The sequence below is a fragment of the Pempheris klunzingeri genome, chromosome 16 (assembly GCF_042242105.1).
Source record: "Pempheris klunzingeri isolate RE-2024b chromosome 16, fPemKlu1.hap1, whole genome shotgun sequence".
In the NCBI taxonomy this organism is placed as follows: Eukaryota; Metazoa; Chordata; class Actinopteri; order Acropomatiformes; family Pempheridae; genus Pempheris; species Pempheris klunzingeri.
Genome location: NC_092027.1, coordinates 21,792,349 through 21,807,607, shown reverse-complemented (window position 1 = coordinate 21,807,607; position 15,259 = coordinate 21,792,349). Strand labels below are relative to the sequence as shown.

General features: G+C 46.0%; 2 protein-coding genes across 2 annotated transcripts; both read left to right on the top strand.

The window, feature by feature from the left end:
• The first annotated feature begins 346 nt into the window (after positions 1-346).
• tmem222b (transmembrane protein 222b) lies at positions 347-6,647 on the top strand. Its single transcript, XM_070847027.1, has 6 exons — positions 347-491; positions 1,297-1,381; positions 2,769-2,800; positions 2,887-2,983; positions 3,091-3,221; positions 4,996-6,647. The coding sequence occupies exons 1-6, from the start codon at positions 373-375 to the stop codon at positions 5,081-5,083; spliced, it is 552 nt and encodes a 183-aa protein (XP_070703128.1). The 5' UTR covers positions 347-372; the 3' UTR covers positions 5,084-6,647.
• Positions 6,648-9,303: 2,656 nt separating this feature from the next.
• Positions 9,304-11,544, top strand: tpbg1b (trophoblast glycoprotein 1b). Its single transcript, XM_070846887.1, has 2 exons — positions 9,304-9,557; positions 9,751-11,544. Exons 1-2 carry the CDS (start codon positions 9,304-9,306, stop codon positions 10,598-10,600), a joined length of 1,104 nt encoding a protein of 367 aa, XP_070702988.1. The 3' UTR covers positions 10,601-11,544.
• Positions 11,545-15,259: the final 3,715 nt, after the last annotated feature.

Here is a 15,259-nt window from a genome sequence, read left to right as displayed (position 1 = left end):
CTCTTGTTGGCTCGCAAAGATCCCGGACTGCCAAAAGAAGACAACAGCATCAAGCAAGCTAGAGTGAGGAAGAGAGCTTCCGACTGAACCTTTCAAAGTAAAAAAAAAAACTACACTATATGGTATTGATAGTTGTTTAACACGACAATCTCTATTTTTCTGCTAATGTTTGAATAATACAACATGTATAATTGTAAGTGTTGATGACAGCGCGTAAACTACAACTTACAACCGTATTTATGACCCAACTGGGCGCATATTTAATTTTATTTTGAAGCTAAAGTCACTACGTTTCCTTTCGTGTTCCGTGTGCTCGGCTGCCTTGACGCAGCTGTGAGTGGGACAGATGAAGTTCATTTTCCACAGCTGGTGATGGCGGATGTTGTTGATAAAGACACCATGAAGAATTACCGCATAGCGTCTGAGAAAATGAACACAGAGACCAGCCGCTATCCTTACTGTATTGTGTGGACACCCATCCCCGTGTTGTCGTGAGTTATCGCCGTCCACTGTGAAAGTCGGCATCGGACCGAAACCTCGGGACATGAGACCAAGTGACAGCTTTATTAGCTTAGCTAGCTAGCAGGCGTGCGGCACCATCCTGTTGCAGAATTCCTGTCAAAAATCTGCTGTTTTAGTGTGGCCGTGCTGTTAGTAAGAGCCAGAGTCACCGATGTGGATTCAGGATGTTAAAATGTATAAAGCATTTTTTAAAATAACAATTCGGTGCTTAAATAATTAGGCAAAAATTAGAAAAACCAATTAGCACAAAGTTAAAATGCTAAAAGAAACAACACCAAAACGGTTTTACATACAGGAGTGTTGAAGGCTAACCCTTCAAGTCAGACCTCCACAGCTGTCTAAAAGTTGAAATGCTATTTGTTGTAGCACTGCTGATATACTCTTTGTTAATGATATGGCTCCTCAGAATCACACTGAGGAGTCCCATCATCTGCTGTCTTGTGTGATATTGCTAGAACAGTGGTGCTCCTACAGTGTTTGTGTGCTGTGCAGTTATTGCTTCTGCTTTTTTATGATCTAATATGTTCCACTGACAAAGTGCTGACATTTGTGTAACTCTACACTGATTCACCACCATCAGAAAAGCCTTTCCCACATGTCACAGCATCTGATCTGTGAACACTGCTCATCTCTGGTGTGTTTGCCACACAGTTATGTGATGTGTCATTGAGCTCTACTTCTAACTCTAATAAGTGCAAAGACGTTATATCTGTATCACAGAAACACTATTTCTCTATTGTACTGTTAACATTTCATGTTGTTTTTCCCCCCCAGATGGTTGCTTCCATTCATCGGCCATATGGGAATCTGCACTTCCACTGGTGTCATCCGGGACTTTGCTGGACCTTACTTTGTCTCAGTGAGTAATGACTGTAGTCCTGTAAGGTTTACTCGGTCTCTGCGCCAGAACAATGGATGTCCAACGGAAGACTATGAGTACGGGCTTGAAGGTTTAAACTTAAGTATTAAGAAATGTGTTTTCAACTCTTCAGAGGTATCATGGTTGCAATCATCTTATCTTTCGTTGTGACGTTTATGAGGGTATCAGCGGACACACTTTAGTGTGTAGATTATTTATAATCTACCACAAAGCTGCGCTCGCATGAGTTTGATTGGCCAGCGCAGCACCTTGTCGGATGATGTTGTGCTGTGTTGTAGCAAAATTCAAGTCAGGTTCAGTTTTAATGACAGATGACCAGCTGGAGGAGTTGCCTCATCAGCGGCCCTGCTGTATCAAAGCAGTGATCCCATTTCCATGAATGAGGAGGCTGCGTTTTTTTCCACGCAGCGCTGTCGTCTATCTGTCATAGAATTTTGAGTTGATTGCTGTGCAGTACTTCGGTTGTGATTCCCGGTGAAAGACACAAACATTGTGCCTTTCCTGGAAAGAAAGCATAGCCGGCGTGGGTTTCTTCTGCAGAGAATGCAACTGTTGCACAGAACTTTGAAGTCCATCTGATTTGACAGCAACAACATACATCCACAGTGAAGCATGATCCCTACGAACTTAACATGTGAGAACCAAATGTGGTCTAACAGACCACATTTAGCCGTGCACTTTCAGGCCGTCCTCCCAACAGTGTGTTTAACAGTTTTGGAAAATTTACCCTCAAAGCAGCACACAGTTTTACACACAGTCAGCTCTTCCAGAAACACTGGCTTATCAGAAGTGTTACGGTCCCAACACATGTCTAAACCTGCCGATGGAGCTGCATACATTTGTAGAGTGCACAAGTGGCACTCACGTTTTGTTTTCAGCGCCCCGTCACTGTGGAGTGGTGCTGCAACATGCAGCCTCGCAGCCTCGACTTGGACCCATTAGGCCGCTGCACACAAACAAAGTTGATGGTGAATGCAGACAAACAGGATGTGAGGCACATTTCCTGAATTCTTAACGCCAAATCATCCAAACTACATATTCCGGTTTCCACAGGGCCCTAAAGCCTGTCTGTTTGCGTGTGACGGTTGATCATGTCATGAGAAATGGCTCGCTCCTCAGGTTAGAAAATCATTCAAAGAGGTGATTTTAGATTTACGTCTAAGATTATGAAAGGGTAGTACATGATGATGATGATGATGATGATGATGATGATGATGATGTCTGGCTACGTTTGCACTCAGTATTAATGTGGGTGGAAACAGAACAGACACCGAGCCCAAGTGAATCAAAGACACATGATCACTGAAGCTGTTTTGACATAATAAATAGCAATAAACATTTTCTTTCTTCTTCTTTTTTTCCCCAGGAAGACAACATGGCCTTTGGAAGACCAACAAAGTAAGTAACTGAGAGTGTTGCGGTTACACTGATGAGTTCACATATTGTTACCCACCTGTTTCCTTACATCTGTCCTTTGACTGCAGGTACTGGATGCTCGACGTCAGCAAAGTCTACGCGAGCGGCTCCAACGCCTGGGACACAGCGGTGCACGACGCCTCAGAGGAGTACAAGCACAGGATGGTAAACGGGCGCTCTTGTTGGCCTGTGTTTCATTCATTCATTCCTAAAAGTGAAAACGTCAGCATTGATTTTTTTTTTTTTTTTTTCCACTCTTGTGTCGTCCAAAGCACAACCTCTGCTGCGACAACTGTCACTCACACGTTGCCATGGCTCTGAATCTGATGCGATATGAAAACAGCACCTCGTGGAACATGGTCAACCTCTGCCTCCTGGCTCTGATCCACGGAAAGCATGTCAGGTGAGCACGGCTTGCTTACACATCTGTGGAAATGCTGCCTGCTGGGACATCACCTCTGAACTGGTTAGACCCCACAATCACCGTTTGTTAGCGGCAGAATACCGAGAGCTGCAACAGCTGCTGTGTGTGTTGTTTTCCACCACAAACGTTATATTACCATTAATTTAAACACATAACGGATAGCAGCTTTAACTCCGCATGCTGTTTTCTACGTGGCTGGATCTGGTATCGGAATACATGACTGACTTACAGCACAAAGCTTCGCTGTCCATGCTGCCTTGCTGTGGTTCAAATCTGGCCTGGTGGATTTGAAATGAAACTCTGAGGTCGAAGTGTTACAGGCCATTTGAGGGTGCTCACAGCCATGTTGGGTCACCAGCGAAGGACTAGTCTGTTAATCTTTGGACACCACGGCAGGAGATGTTGTTGACCGGCCCCCGTCAGTCACCAACATCCTAATCCAGCTGAGCGGGCGCCTCACCTGCTGAAGCCCCTGAAGCCAGCGAGAGGTGAAGGTGGCAGCTGTGCAGGCCTGGCAGAGCATCACAGGGGAAAGTGGGCTGCTCGTGTCTCTGTGTTGTCGACCTTCAGACGGTCAACACCGTCAGATTAATGCTCATAATGATTCTGCACTTCAGACTTGTAGTCTTTGGTTGATTTCAGATCCGTTGTGCTGGAGCGGAGCCAACACAATGAAAATGTGTCAGTGTCCTACTGCTGCCAGCATTACAGCTATCCCAGACATCATGCAGTTTCATTATAGGTGTGAAATGTGTTGGCATTGGCGCAGAAAATTGACAATTTGGATCTTCTGTCCAAAAATATTGGCTTTTAGTTTGCCTTAAAGGTCCAAACTAGAGCTGCTCTCTTCAAAGCCTCCAGAAGAAGTAGGGCTGAAGCTTGTGAATGAGGTTTCTCACTGGGCTCCCAGGGGCCTGGGCATGATTTCACTGGTATGCCTTGAACCTGTTGTGTCTCAGGACACGGGAGAGAGAGCCCTGATTCTTGGGATGTATCCGTGTATGTAGGACATTCCTCCAGAAGGCCTTTTGAGTGCCGGCGTTACGGGGATGGACTGCACAGCCCAGGGCCTCTCTGGTGGTAGATGGAAAGTAAGGAGGTTATTAAACGATACAATTGAAGTCGGTGCAGTCACGCACCTCTGCAGCCACTGTGGTGTGCAGTGGCAGCTTTATCAGCAAAGGGGCAACAGTCAGTTCCTGCCATCAGATGTTTACATAATCCCAAACGCTGCTAAAATGCTTTCTAAGGGCTGTGTAATGTGAACAAACCAAGCATGCAGTTTCCTTTCAGTGCAGCACGGCCCTGAAGCTGTGTCTAATCTATCGACACCCCCCAGTGTCGACCCACACTCAAGCACAGGGAGCCTCAGTTCCTCAGCACATCTCACCATCCTCAGACTAGCTGGTGTGATGCACAGGTCACTGGTGATTCTCATGTCCTCCACTTTCCTTTTAGTATCATAACTCCCTCTATTTATAGCAGCTACTCCTTTCCCCTCCCAGCAGGGCAGAGGGTTTAAAATAAAAAATGTGTACACATAGCAGTGAGACAGTTGATGTCATGGTTACAGCCAGTGCAGGGTTATTGATGCTCCGTGCCTTGGCTTCAGCGGGACGTCATCAGGGCGGTAGGAAAATCATACAAAAACTAGATTACATCTCTGTTTGTCTCTCACATCACCACCTCCACCTCCCTCTCCTCTCCTCACCGTCCCCCCCCCCCCCCCCCCCCCCCCCCCTCCTCTCTGCAGCTGTGCAGGCTTTCTGAAGACCTGGCTGCCTTTCCTGATGCTGATGGGCATCATCCTTACAGTGGCCCTCGCCCTCAACCTGCGGTGACCTGGGAGGCCGGGGCAAGGACACAGTGGAACCCCCGCAGGTCGGATGTGGGGTTGACCTTTTAGACGACAAGGGGGGGGGGCATCACGCGGTGTCGGGCGAAGGTAACCTGAGGAGATAAAGAGACTCTCCTCCCAGAGAAGACCTGAAGAGTCGAATGTCCAACACATGTACACCAACACATGCTTGGTTGGTGGAAAGCAGGCAGCCTGTTAACTGGCTTTACTCCAGCCGAGCAGCTGGAATGTCCTACCGATGGAAAATCATTTACATTCAGCCATTTATTAATTGACTGAACACCCCCCCTCTCTCTCTTTCTCCACCCACCACACAAACACACTTAATGGATTATGATTATTGAAAGCCTAACAGCAGGTTTAAGCCATGGCCACCTGCAAAGTGTAGAAGTTGTGCAGCTGGATTAATAGTTGAATAGAGGTACACACATTGTCGAAAGGCTCTGAAGGGAAACACATCCATGCCTTGCTTTCAGATTTTGATGAACTTACTTTGTAGTGGACTGGGAGTGTAATCCCATGTGTCTGTGCTTCCAGAATGCCATTTTTATACTGGGGAGCACAAACATGTGAAATCAATTAGATGCCTTTCAAGGGAATTTATTGCATTTCATGCTCTAACGTAGCTCTTCTACAGCACTGCAACTTACACATAACACGCCAGAGCGGTTTGTATTTCTTATGCATTTTCTCACTCGTATTCTGTCTGAACTGGTACGATACCGACAAGTCTGCGTCCTCCTAAAAGGAAATGTTTTCTCAGATGTGTTGCACATGCATCGCCTCATGGTACTACTTCAATAGGTTTACGATCAATGTTTTCATGCCTTTTTTGTAACTGCAGGTCATCAGTGCAACGATTGTAGCAACCTCAACGAATGTGGCTGTGGAAAAGTACCCAGAGAAACCAACAGAATAGTGACGCCTCTTTTGGTTTTCTGTGCTTGTGCCAAATGTAGGAGACCAACTCAAACTGTGTCCTTAAATATCAAACTTGTTCCTCGGTGGATCAGATCATCGGTCACTTTAAAGCTACTGAACGAGGAGCGTGTTGACGTCAGAGATCTGAAACCTGGTCCGATTTTGTTTTTCAGGACTAATTTTGACTTCATGGGAACAAGCATGAGTCAGTGCCTAAATCTGACCTCCCTCACAGACCCCCTTATATTTTATATGTTCAGTTTTGCGGTTATTCTTGACTCGTTTAAGAAACGTTAATTCCGCGTCGCGGTTGGCGCTGGAGACCCGTTGCCATGGCTGTCGTGAGCAGATTCAAATCCCTTCATTGTTTGCAATCAAACAGAAAAAAAGTGTTGAGCCCCCTCTTTGTCTGTGGTGCTGCCAGAAGCAGCAGGTAGCCAGGATCCTCAGGTTTTTCACGCTCACCAACCCCTGCTGAATATCCCCACTTTTCCCCCAGCGCCTGACCAGCGTCGCTCCTGCTGTTTTCCCACCTCTGCACATCAGCCTGGAAAGTCATCGTGAAATGTCAGCGCGGTTTCGCAAAGCCTCGACATGTGCCGGGCCAACATCCTGCAATAACCCAAAGTAGATGTCATTTAAGTGTGAGCGTATGAATTCAAGTCAGTTTTGTTTGTAACATTAGGGCTAACACAGTGCCACTTTTCTAGACTTTGCTCTCCTCATCTGGCTTCTGTAGAAAGCAGATATTCTGTGGCCTCTTCCGTGTATTTCACCCATGTTGCCTGTAAATATTCGAACACACATCACACAACACCAGGTGCTCTTTACTGACCCTGCAAACTTGATCGCTCACTCTACAGATGTGTCCTTTGAGCCATTTGTTTTGTTTGTTCTCGTTACTCCATCACTTCATATCATCTCTGCTCGGCAGTGAAGCAGATCTGTGTGTGTCAGTCAGTCAGTCAGTCAGTCAGTCAGTCAGTCAGTCATGCCCACAGTGATTGGAGAGAGCACGTGACCGCATGCCAGCATGTATGCATGCATGCAATAATACGAGTGTTTGAGAGGCTCATGTTCGGCTCATACTGCGGCTTCTTGATTATTAATCTGCTGCATTTCAGCAGCCAACTGCCTTGTAATAGATTTCTATATTTAATACTCCATATCGCATCTATCTTGTTCTATTTCAATTTTTAAGTGATTTCTGGTAAAACCTTAGCAAGAATAAATAATAAATTAGAGTGTACCAGGCTGGCTTCGGTTCTTGTTGATTAGATGCAATAGCCTGCACTGTACCACGTGTCGCTACAGATTCTGTACATTAGAGCTGCAGTCATTTTCTCAGACGAGACAGGACTCTTCCCTCAGTCTGTTTATATGACAACACAATATTTGGGAATATTTTAAACATTCTGACGGTCACGCTGCACGGCTGATTTTATTTTTTTTTTTAAAAGCCATGTCATCAGTAGTGTGAAGAGGTTCTCACATTTTAGTTGTAAATACAACTGGATGCCCCAATGTCTCTTAGTATTTTAAATTATTGGGAAGTGAAGTCTTTGGGGCTTTGCTGCAAGCAAGCAGAATGGCAACCCTGAACTCTGAGTGACTTTACTCTAAAGGAAAAAAAAAAAGACTACATTTCTATATATCCAAACTCGGTGAGTGTGGCTGTGGAAAACAGAGACAAACTGTGTCCTTGACTGTGTAACTTGTTCTCTTTGGTGAAACAGCTCATTCATTGCATTTTGAGCAATGAAAGGTAATGAATGAATAAATGTGATCAGCTGATGCGACTCACGACATTGTCATTATTACTGCTTTTAACAGAGAAATATAGAAGTATATTTTAGGAGGAGAGGTAGAACTCATGAGGATAAGTAGTCCACGGGTCCTTTATTGGAGTGCATGTGCAGGAATGCAATATTCATTGGAGATCATTTGAATGGTTTTAGACGTTGCCTGCTGCGGTGCCTTGTTGTATCCAAGAGCCAAGTCCAGGAATGTGGAGACCTGTGGTCCGAGCGATTCAGTCCGCTGACAAAAGACAGTTGGGATGCTATTATTAGTGCCACTATCCATATATACTTATACCAGTCTGCGATTTGAAAACCCCCTTTTGTTTGTCTAATCCCCAAAATGTCTTTTATGCTGCAGATCATATAGCCCAAGGGGGATTTTAAGACTCCTGCTAGTGATTGTGTGAACTCTGAATGTGTTTTTGACTTACAGCTATAATACCAATAAAGATGTCTATTATTGTAGAAATTTGTGGGAGTTTTTTCTTTTTAAGTGGAGCTCCATCATTGAATTATGACAACAGTGTTTCATCCAGGCTGTCAGCAGGAGGGATGATGTTAGGATTTCAGGGCTCTCTGAGCCATTAAAGGCAAAGTCCTCCTCCTCCTCCTCAAGTTTCTATAAATACACTCACAAGTGATTCCTGTAATAATCATTATACTCTGTCAGAATAAACATTAAGGAAGGGAAGCCGTCACAGCTTTGATATCTACCATCAAGTGGCCAAAAGTCCCTCTTCAGTGGCCGTTCCCCTGCAGAGCATCGGCATTCAACACGAGCGGGATCAAAGGCTTCGGAGTCTGGCCCCCAAACACCCCTCCCCCACTATTACCATACCACCTGGGTAGGTGGGAGTGATCTGGGGCATCACAGTCACCGAGTAGTGGACGGAGAAGTTATGGCAGCAAGCACTTCATCCATTAACCATCAGATAATCAGGGCGATGATGGATGTTCATCTACAGAGAAAATCAGCAATAGTTCGAATGGAGTTCTGCAGTGTTTCATATTTCTTCTGCAGAACAATCACAAAAGCCCACATTTCCACATCCACAGTGAGAAAGAGCTGAAAGCCCCACTGTCTCGTGCCAGTAGAGTCTCCTCGAGGCTGAGGGGAACATCTCGTGGACCCGGACAGGAGAGAGGCCCCTCCCCGCAGATCACCGCACCGGGCTCTGCTCCTTTTTAACTTCATTGTTGCAGAAGAAGCGACGCCCCGCTTCGCCACGGCTAAAGGATCAAACACCCCCTCTGATCAGCACGACCCCCAGCTTTGTTCTCATGGAAATCAGACCCTGCCTCCCGGCTCACTTTCTGCACACATGCAAAGTTGAAGCGCATTCCCAGCCGGGACCGCAGATGATCATGACGTCTCGGAGGAGCTGATCGCGTCGTCTGTCCGTTTCTTTATTTTCCCTGCGCTTGTACTTCTCCTCCTCGCTCTCCTCTCTCGGACCAGCCACTTTCCCCTCATTCCAACATGCCGGATTTGGCGCAGCGCATTGTTTTCTGCGCGCTGCTCGGCTCCGTTTACGCGTCGTGCCCTCCGCGCTGCGAGTGCTCGGAGGCGGCTCACACCGTGAAGTGCGTCTCCAGGGACCTGCGGAGCGTCCCGGCAGGCATCCCGGGGTACACCAGGAACCTGTTCATTACTGGGAATCAAATCAGCCGAATCGGTCCGGAGTCTTTCAGAGGGCTGGAGAATGTGACCAACCTGTCTCTGAGTAATAACAGGTAAGACTCCTGTTCCTCTGTAAGATATCATCAGCTAAGCAGATGGTTTTGGTTATAACACTTTATTCAGTTTTATTTTAGTTTAGATCCAAAATGAATCCATAAGTGAAAACGTGAGTTATTTTTCCACTTTCTTGCTCGTGTGTGTGATTTGAAAGTGAGACTGATTTCTCGTGGATCTCCTCTCACCCAGGATCTCCGAGGTGGAGTCCCACACCTTTGCCGGACTCCGCAGCCTTCGCTCTCTGGATCTGAGCAACAACCAGCTGGCGGTCATTCACCCCGAGGCCTTCACCGTGCACAACCAGTCCCTGAGGGAGCTCAACCTGAGCCGAGCCCTCTACAACCACTCGTCGGTGATGGACTTGGCCACCTCGCTCCGCTGGAGCACCCTGGGGAACCTGAGGGGTCTGGACCTGTCTGACAACAGCCTCATCTATTTACCCTCGCGCATCTTCTCCCACCTGAGCAGCCTGCGGCGGCTCCAGCTTTCCAACAACTCCCTGGTGGCCATCCATAACTCCACCTTCTCGGGGTTGGAGCACCTGGAGGAGCTCGACCTCACCCTCAACGCCCTCAAGACGGTGCCGGAGGAGGGCCTGCAAGAGCTGGACTCCCTGCCCAGAGCCGCTCTTCTGCTGGGGGAAAACCCCTTCACGTGCAAATGTGGAATCGAACCTTTTGCTCAGTGGCTCAACAGATCACAGGGACGCATCGGAGACGCTGACGACCTTGTGTGCGCCTTCCCAGTCACCATGAGGAACACCTCCCTGCTCGCTGTGGGCACCTTGACTCTGGGATGCCACCAGAGGAACGCAGGTGCTGACCTCGCTTTGCAGACCTCCTACGTCTTCTTGGGGATAGTCCTGGGCTTCGTGGGACTCATCTTCCTTTTTGTACTCTATCTCAACCGCAAGGGCATCAAGAAGCGGATCTACGACATGCGCGACGCCTGCAGGGAGGTGTGGGAGGGCTACCACTACCGCTTTGAGATCGATTCTGGCCCCAGGTTATCGCAGGTCTCCTCAAGCGCTGACATGTGAGAGGACAGGGGCCCCGGTGGGTTTTCTAATGAAATAGACTCTTTTCTAATGCATTTATCAGAAGCGAAATGTAAAAATTGTACAGATTTTCTTGTAAATATATACATACAATAGTGTTAATAATCTTTCTGCCTTGTTAATTAAAGCATGCACTGCCCGGCATTCCTCATTACACGACCAATACGCTCTTTTAATACAGAATATCTCAGAGTTGTTTGCCCTCCCAAGTCAAATGGACATGGATGATTGACATTTCTCGTATTCTTGCTTGCTTCATGTCCACACAAAAGCAGCAGCAAGTGCCTAAAGTCCGCTAGGTGTTGTTTCCTCATCAATGGAGAGAACTGAACTGAACTCACTCTCTACATGGCACATATTCATTTATTGTTGTGTGTCAGAGCTTGTCCTCACACTGAGCTTGTAAAAAAAAAGCAACGAAATGCTGCAATAAAACGCCGACACAACAAAAACAAACCTCTGGGAATTGAAAGCACAATCACTCATTCATCTTTGAACCATTTCAAGCCCTTTGGTCCCTCCGTCCTTCAGCCCCCAGGGTGCCAGAGAGGAATTAAGCCTCCAAAGCGTTTCCAAAGCTCTCCACAAACCACCACTCTGCTCCTCTTTGGCTGTCGGACTGGAAAGGGGGACAATTCGGCGAAGACCAGCGGAAAGCTCCTAGCCCCCTCTTTTTTTTCTCTTCCCCTTTTTCATGAAACGTTGCTTTGTTTCAACTCCTTGACTTTTATTGTCAGAATGATGAGAACCAGTCGCGGGCTGAGGCCGCTGAAAGCGCTCTCCCTCCCTCCTTAAAGACAACAGCCACTCTGGAGGCTCTTTGAAGGAAAAGTCTGGCTCTCCATGTTTTTCTGTTTAGGGGATTTTTTCCAGTGATAAGATACAGATGATTCTGAAACACCAGCTACATTGTTTCATTCAGTCAGTTTGCTCTGACCGGTTAAGGAGCGAGCCTTATGAAAAGAAACAATATCTTCTTAACCATTTGCTTTTTCGTCTCATTTTCAGCTTTTACTATTGGGGCTATACTCTTTTTACTGGCAGTTTTTTTTTTCTAAGGTCCCTTACATAACCCTGAAATCCAGAGGTGTACAGTATGTCCGTGAATTTACAAGCCTTATGCTTTTACACGCATGTTTAAATTGCATCACATTATAACCTGCATGAACCCCAAGCAAGACACGATCCTCCTCTTTTCTCAGATGCAAAATGTGTCATCCCTGTTTTTGGAAATGGGTACATGACAAAGCACTTCTCTGTGGCCTGCTGATGCTACAAAGTGAGACAAACACAGAGAGAGAAAGAGAGGGGGGGGGGGGGGGGGGGGGGGTGGCATGTTGCCTGTCCTTAAAGTGTTTATTGCCCAAATTGCTAGCTATCTAGGTACTTGGAATGAGGGACAGGAGGCCTGGAGTTATCTGAAACAGCCTCCCATTGTTCCAAGCCAAAGCAGCATCTTCAGCCCTATGAAGATGTTCTCCAAAGTCCCCTGATGGCCTTCCAGACATGTTCAGAAAACTGGAGCCATATTACTGCATGTGAAATGACAAAATAAAGCTTTAGAAAGTCATGGTTGTCCATATGCTCATTTAGGGGTCCAATGTAATCTTGTGTGTTTTTAAAACAGCAGAAATGAATGTATTCACACTGTTTGGACTGAACTGTAGGTATCATTCCTCTGAGCTGCAGAACCACATTAAGCCGGGGGGGCATTTACTCGCAGAGGAGAAAACAATTGAGGCTCGTACGCTGCCACAAAGGGCGGCTTGGACGGCGAGACGCCTGAAACGGGCATTGTTTTCCAGCCCAAAAAGATGCCTTGTGATACTCATTCCCTTTCTGTTTTTCACAGACGCCCATTATGCCGCCGCGTAATAGGATTCACTCATGATGAGTAGAGCGCTCCGATCCAGCCATTGTTAAAAGTGTCATCATTCTTAATAATTGCCTGTGGGAGAAAATCCCAAGAGAAGTTTGCTATTACACAGCGTGTCACAACCGGGGCATTACGCTGGCCACGGGTTATTGGTGTCAGTTGGCTTAGAGAGGAAAGATCACTCCCTGCATGTCATTACTTCCGTTTTTTGCTCATTAAAGTGTGGATTAGGAGCCGTGCCTTTTTTGTCTTTTTATGAGGCTGGCCGTTTGAAAAATATATGGTCTGTGCGCTATAGGCTGTGCAAGACTGTCTCGGCAGGAATGCTGCTGAAAAGAGAGGAACCCCTGCAAATGCATCCAGACGTTCTCCATTACTCCCAGTGCAAGAGAGAGGCTTGTTAAAAACAGGAAAAATAGCTCCAATTACAGTGTTCCTTCAGACTGTATGTTGCACATATCTGATTAAAAGATCACGTCTTTATTTCAACTGTTGCTTGCCATGTCTTGTATTCCCACAAGCCATTTCTTTCACCACTGAGGTTTCCTTTGAGGAAGCACTTTTAAAAACTTTAACAGTTTTATGTTGCTGTATTTGCAGCATGTGGTTTTTTTCGCCATTGCAAAACACAAAATACACATATAACGTATTTCTGTTCACTCTGGAGAGTGCTGCTCTGGAGCGCAGCGGGCCTTTTATTTTATACGCCTCCTGTCTCTGGGAACATCTTGGCGCCATTACATGGGTTTAATGACCGTGATAGGGAATATGCCTTAAAAGTGAACAGCACATCTGTGAGGAATTGAACATGTTAAAAAAAGACCACAACAGTCAGCAGCATGACGACAGAGACAAAGTGGCATCCACCCCCTCCACTGGCACGGTATGACAAACACAGCTGTCTCTCTCCCAGCTTGGGGCACATGTCATCGTTTACATTTGCCATCACTAAATACTGTCATCTGATCCATTCTGCTTTACATTTGGTTTCACTTTTGAAAAAGAACCACACACAGGACAGTGAAACAAAGTCCAGTCACTCTCATCATCCTGTTCCGTCTTTGAACAATGAACTCACTTGTGATGTGGGATCAACGAATTCATTCGGCCAGCTTCCTGTATGTCGCCTATCCATCATGTCCGGCCGGCTGGTCAGGGAAGGTGGCGACTAAACCTCAGAAGTGGTTCCAGTGGGGTATTGCCCATTGTTCTGCTGCTCACTTGATCAATGCGACTAATTGTGCTCGCCACTCCTCGCTTCTTGTGGATGCAAGCGAGGAAGAGTTTGTACAGCTGGCCCAACTACCCATTAAAACCAACCGCCCCCCCATTTATCACTTTCGTAAAGGCTGGAGCCGACATGCACTGAACTCACATATAACACACAATACGCTCAGAGACTCACAACTGGATCCAGAGGTGGGAAGTATTTTACATTTACTCGAGTACAGTACCACACATTATTAAAGATGAAGCCAGTGAGATAAAAGCAGTGTATAGTCGGAGCCACATTTCAGAGGTTTAAGAGTTGTTAACAGTTAGAGACTTTTCCCTCCAAACCGAAAAACATAGTTTCATTTCATTAAACGATCAAATGATCTAATATTTCACCAAAACCCAGAGCAGAGAGAAAAAGTCCAAAAACTTCAAACAGATATGTGCATCAGAACTTTGTCTTTCTTCTTTCCTCTTCTATTAATCATCTCACGACCCTTCAGATTTATCCTGTGACCCTTTGGAGGGCCGTATTCCTATGATGGGAACCATTGGACCAAACATCAGTAACATGCTGCTGTGAAACACTGATGCTTTAGTATTAATAATGTGGTCACAATAAGAATACATCAGTCAGAGGGACCAAACCAGTACTTTTACTTCTTACTTTAAGTACATGTTGATGCTAGGACATATGCACTGGGTGCTTCTCGTACCTCTGCCTGAATAGTAGTATTGAGATTGTCTTTCTTCTTTCTGATATCTAACTGGCTAGATGCAGATGAAATAACACAAATGACACATAACGTCTATTGGGTATTGGGGGGGGACATTAGTCAGTCGTATATCTGTACCATAGCGTGCTCCACCAAGACACACTCTAACTATGTCAAGGCCTCTAGTGAACATGTATGAACAAATCTTTCACACCAAATCTTCAAACTAAACTGAATGGCGCTCCCATCCGCGGTGACGTAGAACACTGTTCGCTCAGCCATAATTCCTTCTTGCTGAAAGCTGTGAGCCACAGAAACAGTTTGAACCAGCTGAGCTTACAGCTGAACCAAAGACGGTCAGAGTCGGTGCTGAACATCATGGCGTTATGAACGGTGATGTGTTCACACGCTGAAGTCCATTTTGAAGCTTAGCTTTGAAAAACAGTGAACAAACGATGGTCAGTGACTTTGATGAATCTTTCGGCTGATCTGGTCGAAACAATTTGAATCATCAGCACGGAGATCGGAGGTCATTTCCATCTCAACGGCGCACTTCAGAGGTTGACAGCATATCTTTTTCAGTCAACTGCTGCCATGGGAAATGTTCTCCATCAGGGGTGTGTCCACAAATGTCCCAAAAATGGTGTCATCCTTTTTTTTTTTTTGAAAAAGAGAAACTTAGTTTAGTAAAACTCACAATACAAATGGATTTGATTTGAGTTTAATTGTATAATCCATCAGTCCCACTTGGGTGTATTCACCACAGAGTTTGTACAACATGAATGTGTTCACATGTCATAATGGGATTCTTCATGCCCTTGAAATTTAAACAAA

Excerpts from the sequence above, each read along its gene's own strand:
- tmem222b (XM_070847027.1), top strand. The coding sequence starts at position 373 with ATGGCGGATGTTGTTGATAAAGACACCATGAAGAATTACCGCATAGCG. Across the intron at positions 492-1,296 it reads ACACCCATCCCCGTGTTGTC|ATGGTTGCTTCCATTCATCG; the intron begins GTGAGTTATCGC and ends TTTCCCCCCCAG. Across the intron at positions 2,801-2,886 it reads GCCTTTGGAAGACCAACAAA|GTACTGGATGCTCGACGTCA; the intron begins GTAAGTAACTGA and ends CTTTGACTGCAG.
- tpbg1b (XM_070846887.1), top strand. The coding sequence starts at position 9,304 with ATGCCGGATTTGGCGCAGCGCATTGTTTTCTGCGCGCTGCTCGGCTCC. Across the intron at positions 9,558-9,750 it reads CTGTCTCTGAGTAATAACAG|GATCTCCGAGGTGGAGTCCC; the intron begins GTAAGACTCCTG and ends CCTCTCACCCAG.